General features: G+C 47.0%; 1 protein-coding gene across 1 annotated transcript in view; it reads left to right on the top strand.

Moving 5' to 3' along the window:
• Positions 1-5,797, top strand: part of LOC134531281 (uncharacterized) — a 16,318-nt gene extending 10,521 nt beyond the window's left edge. The window contains exon 4 of the mRNA XM_063366974.1: positions 5,703-5,797. Coding sequence (XP_063223044.1) covers positions 5,703-5,797 — 95 coding nt within the window. The remainder of the gene's footprint in view (positions 1-5,702) is intronic.
• Positions 5,798-6,053: the final 256 nt, after the last annotated feature.

Raw genomic sequence — 6,053 nt, 5'->3', positions numbered from 1 at the left:
TCGATGAGCGGGCTCCTAAGTTCGGAGTAACACGTACGTGATAGTGCAGCCAGCAGGCATATGAACGGCGTCCTTAAATAAAATGCTCTGGCTGGAGTCGGCCAGTACCGTAAGTTTCGTGATCCGATACGTAGCGCGGTATCACAATGACGATGGTCGGGATAGGCCTGGTTCCGCAAAATACGCGCCGAGTCGATATGGGCAGCGGTGAATTAATGAAAGGATTTAGTTATGAAGGTATAGTGCAGAATAAAAATAATCAGTGAAACTAACTTGAATGCTGCCCTCAGACACACGTCTGTTCCCGGCGCGGAGTGATTGGAGACTGCCGAAAATGACTGCTTCGCAAGGAAGGCAACTTTCACCTCCTTTGTGAGTCGGCGCCAAAAAACTTATAATAACCTAATTGTTATACTATGAGTAAAAAACATGTTCCAGGTGCTTGATTAAAACTTTGCACCTGGTAAATAGTTGCCTAAAGCTTAACAGTTGTTTTAAATGATTTAATAATTTAAAAAGCGGCACCAAGTTGGCGACTGTAAATTTAACTATATATTGTCTCAACGTGCACTGTTTGGGTTTGAATTCCCTTAGTTTGGCTAGACTAATATCACAGGCCAATTAATCAAGGCCAGTAGCCGCTGTGGCTAGTAACGAGGTTTGCTTTCTGTTCCGTGCATGCCGCGCATGCACGGAGTCTCTACGACGCACTTGCTCACTGCTTGTGATAAATTAATTTTGTCTTAATGCCTCATTTGGGAATTGTTTTCTGTAGTCGAGCCCCCGAGTTTTCGTGTCCTGATGTTTAATTCAGTTAATTGAGGTCACGCCCGGGGGTGCTCGCTTGACTCATTCCCATCTGGGCTAGGGGTGCGCTCCGAAAACGGGATCCGGTACTGGCGGTGCGGAGCACGGGCTTAAAAGACATGGTCGGTACGACGTCAACTCACTCGTTGCTGACCAATCAAATTTTCACCAGTATGTTTATAAGCTTTGGGAATCAAAACACATTTAAATTGTTGTATGCTGGAATATATTAATCTTCATTTCGGTGCAGTAGTATTTTTATATAATTTTATGAATAAAATTTACTAATAGTCGTTGCATTCGAAGCATGGGTTTCCCTACAGCAATAGCAAAACATACACAAAATGGCCAGAACCGTACACCGAATTTTATTTCCCTTGTGGAATAGGGGGAAGATGTGAATATTGCCATTTTTTGGTGGGAACGATACATTATTTTAAGAATTTCGAAGGTAGGGAGGCATATATTCCCCATCTTGCCCCTTGCATACACCCAAGCGAGTGGCCATGGCCGAAGGTCGGCCACTATTGGGTTGTCCTACAATATGATTTAGTTAAAGTGATGCCGCACGTCAGTGCTCCCTCTGAGAGCACAGGCCGTTATGTGTCCTCAACACCTGATTAGGTCAAGTGTAACGAACACGCCCACACGGTCCAGGAAGAGTAAGTTAGGGCAGTGCACCGAATGGAGTGATGCTAGTCACGGCCGGCTGTGTTGTGCGATGCGCCCGACTGGGTTGTGGCAATGCGCCATCAAACATAGTGCACATGTAATTGTAATTCAGGGAAAAACTAAAACTTTTTATGTCTTTAAAATCTCTAAATAATTAATTCATTTTGATCCAGGTGCCTTTGTGTTACAACGCTGGCCGTCACCATCTTCCTGCGCTCCGTAACTTTCCGCAGGAAGTCGAGCCCTCCCTGGCCGGGTTGCCAGGGAGCGAAGTCAGTCGCAGTCAAGGACTCATCAGGGCCGGCAGCCCCGCGCACGTGGAGACTTCACTCTCGCGCCAAAACCAGCATGTAGTTTTCAACAGTTCAATCTTCTTAATCCGTTTTCATCCGCTCCACGGCCGGCCCTAAACCAACTGCGCGATGTTCCGTGCTGTTCTTAACTAATTGAAGGTGGCTCAGGTATGAGCATTTTCTTGTATTATGTAAGTTCTTTTGTTAAGGGTATCATGCCGATGTGCCTGCGCTTCACGCTTTATTAACTCTGCTAGGAGTCTGGACTTCGCCCACGCAAAGCTGCTTAGTAGCTAAACGAGTTCAGTGACATTTATTAACGACTCAGTTTTCTGGGATGTGCCACAGTCACGTGTTAGTTCTCCGTGCCCCGGTACCACAGCGCCCGCGCCCAGCATCCGTGTCCGCTACGCCGCAGCGAGGACGGAACTCTGGAAACTATTTCCAATCCAACCTGAACTGTACTTCGGCAACAGATTCACTTCGCCCTTCAGAACAATTCCATGTCAGACTTGATACTACTGTAATAATTCTAGTATTAGTTTCGGCCATCAGCCACAAGTGTTATTTGCCTATGCCAAGGGCGTGTTAAGCAGGGAGGTAGCTGCCCCGTGTACTTTGCAACTCCATAATCTTCTAGGTTAAGTTAAAGGTATTTTAATTAGTTAGTCATAGGCATTCAATTGCTCCGCCGTCCGGCGCATTCTTAAGCACAGCCCCCCGACGTGTCACGCGCCGCTATCTTTTCTATCGTTAGTCTCAAGATCACCTGCAACCCACTGTTGGTTATTTCGCGAAGTTTCCGCACGCCGTAAATCAGTACTGCCCCTGGATGGCTGTGTGTGCAGAGATTAAAAGGTAGACAATGATACGGCCAGTTGCGTGGCGATGCCACATACCAAGTGACATGTTGTACCAGGTGACGTGTCAATAAATTCAGTTACATTCAAGTGTTTTCCCTTAAACGTCACGGCATCCTGGGTGGCCTAAACAGCTCGAGGAGTCCTTTGTCAACGCGTCCCTACCTGCAGCCACAAGCCAAAGAACCCCGCCCTCGAGTTAAAATTCTAAATTTCCACAGCTTAAATTCATTTATTCATAAATCAGGTAGTGGGGACGGCATCAAAGGTAATATAATATAACTATCTGATAAAATTAAATTATTTAGCACATATAGCTTGCTGCATTAACAATATGTGGCAAAACATACACAAAATAGCCCATAGCTAAGGTATCAGCTGCTGTTGGATAGCACTGTAGCAGAGTACTATCTGACGTCGTCCCGACCATGGCCTCTAAGGCCGTGCTCCGCACCGCTAGTACCAGATCCCGTTTTCGGAGTGCACCCCTAGCCCTGAGGGAATGAGTCAGGTGAGCACCTCGGGCGTGACCCCACTAGACTCAAATAAACTACATGGCACGAAACCCCGGGGGCTCGACCCCATAAAACAATTGAGGAACAAGACATTAGGACACAATTATGAATTCACAGGCATTAAATAAGTGCGTCGTTGCTACTCCGTGCGAGCACCGCACGCACTGAGTAGACAACGAACCTCATTACCAGTCACCGCGGCCACGGGCCTTAATTAAAGTGCCCGTGACAATGATTGGGTCAGATTAGGAGAAATCCAACTTAGACAGTTCACAGTGAGACAATATGTTAATAAATTTACAGTCGCCAACTTGATGCCACAATTCAAATAATTAAATACTATAAAACAGTTGTTAAGCCATAAGCACCCAATTACCAGGTGCTACTTTTTAATTGGGCACCTGGAATATGTTTTTAACTTATAATAGAGCAAATTAAGTTAATGTAAGATTTGGCCCCGACTCACAAAGGAGGTGAAAGTTTCCCTTCCTTGCGAGATGGCCATGTTCGTCAGTCTCCAATCACTCCGCGCCAGGTCAAGACGTGTGTCCGTGAGCAGCCTTCAATTTTGTTCCACCGATCGTTCACTCTGCACTTGATTTAATAACCAAACCTTTTTAATTCATTGCTCTCACGTAAACTTGGCGTGTTTTTCGTGGACCCAGGCTTATCTCGACGGTTTCCTTTGTGATTCTGCGACGCAATTTATGGCCGGGCCGACTCCAGCCAACTCGTTTTCGTTAAGATCTCATCGCATACGCCTGCCGGCTTCAACCTCACGTAAGTGTAGAATATAATTTAGGATCACGCTCATTGAGCCCTCCTAAGACAATTAAATTTTGGCGCTGGCTGTCTTCGGCGAACTAGTAATCACATCCCCGCGAGACTGCCACAGCAAATTCACAGTGTTATGTTTTGTAATCAGTGTGTGTTAGTGTAATTGTACAACGGCTCTGATGCCGCATAGTGTATTGCCATAGCTTTTGTAGCAGTTCTGCCACCGCGTAGTGTATGTGCGGGGCGTACAGCGTACCCATGCGTACCACCAGAGAAGTCCGTGGATTAAAGCTAATTTAATATAAACTGTGTCATCTACGATTATTCCGCACCATTCTGTCCTCCACATGGCCGAGCGGCCTCACAGCCAAGTCGGGTGTTTCAGGGTAGATTTCCAGCCGTATACCTTGCCGTCACCCGACCTCTGTGAAAGGCCCGGTGGGTACCTGACGGGCGCTACGGGCGTCGCGATGCTCTTGTTGTCCGGAGGGGCGCCAGGCTAGCGGGCTGCTAGGCCGTTAGTGTTGGGTCGTGGGTACTCTGCCCCCGCGTGCCCCGCCAGGTACACGGCTTGACTCTACCCTGAATGGCTCTCCCTTGACTGTGAAGGCCGCTCGGCTGTGTGGAGGACGGGAGACTACGGAAAATTAGTGTACACGAGTTGGTGAGAATTACCTTTAATTTAGTCCCGCTACAAAACACTCTCACCAACACTTGGCGACGTCTAGCCGTTACACAATTAACACAAAAAAAACATAACACTACGCGACACTAATGGTTACCGCGGCAGTCTCGCGGGGCGTGGGTCGATGCTCGCTGGAGACGGCCAGCGCCGAAAGTTAACGGGTGCAGGGGGGCTCTATGAGCGGGCTCCTAAATTCGGCGAAACACTTACGTGTGTGCAGCCGGCCCGCATATGCACGGCGTCCTTAAGTGAAACACTTTCGCTGGAGTCGGCCAGTACCGTATGTTCTGTGATACAATACGTAGCGCGGTATCACACTGAAGACGGTCGGGATAGGCCCGGCTCCGCAAAATACGCGCCGAGTCGACGTGGGCAGCGGTGAATTAACAAAAGGTTTTAAATTTAAAGATTTAGTACAGAATAAAAATAATCAATGAAAGAAACTTGGATGCTGCCCACGGACACACGTCTGTTCCCGGCGCGGAGTGGTTGGAGACTGCCGAACATGGCCGCCTCGCAAGGAAGAGAAACTTTCTCTTCTTTGTGAGTCGGCGTCAAAAAACTTATATTAATTGAATTTACTCTATTACCAGTTAAAACATGTTCCAGGTGCCCAATTAAAATGTAGCACCTGGTAATTGGGTGTTTAAGGCTTAACAATGGTTTTAATGTATTTAATTATTTAAATTGTGACATCAAGTTGGCGACTGTAAATTTATTAACATATTGTCCCACTGCGAATTGTTTTAGAGGGATTTCTCCTATTCTGACTTGATCATAGTCACGAGCATTTTAATTAAGGCCAGTGGCCGCGGTGACTGATAATGAGGTTTGTTGTCTGCGCCGTGCGTGGTGTACTCGCCCGGAGTGGCTACAACGCACTTATTAATGTCGGGTAATTAGTAATTTCGTACTAATGGCTTTTCCCTTAATTGATTTATGGGTTCGAGTCTCCGGGGTTCCGTACCTTTAAATTTCATTATGTCTATTGGGGTCACGCCCGAGGCGCTCTCCTGACTCAATCCGGCTGGGCAAGGGGCCGCGCTCCGAAAACGGGATACGGTACCGGTGGTGCGGAGCACGGGCTTAACAGCCATGGTCGGTACGGAAGTCAACCTGGTGGGGCACGTGGGGGCAGAGTACCCGCGACCCATCACCAATGGCCTAGTGTCCCATGAGGCTGGGTGATGGCATATCATTATTAAAATCAATTTTTGTTCTTGACTATAAATTATTTTCTTCTTTAATTATTTTACCAGGAGCTCTTAACAGCTAGTTGGGCAACGATAGTAATTACCACCAAGGTCACAAAATGAAGCCCTGGTTACTCAGTCTAGCATGATTTGGAAATATGAAGTAAGCTACATAGTCAAAGATTCCCACCTCTTGCATGGTAGATCTATTATGCCTATCCAACTCTTCTGCTGAACCATTACTTGCCATA

This window comes from Bacillus rossius, chromosome 3 (assembly GCF_032445375.1).
Source record: "Bacillus rossius redtenbacheri isolate Brsri chromosome 3, Brsri_v3, whole genome shotgun sequence".
Lineage (NCBI taxonomy): Eukaryota > Metazoa > Arthropoda > Insecta > Phasmatodea > Bacillidae > Bacillus > Bacillus rossius.
Note: the sequence above shows the minus strand (reverse complement) of the source record. Positions and strands in the feature narration are given on the sequence as shown.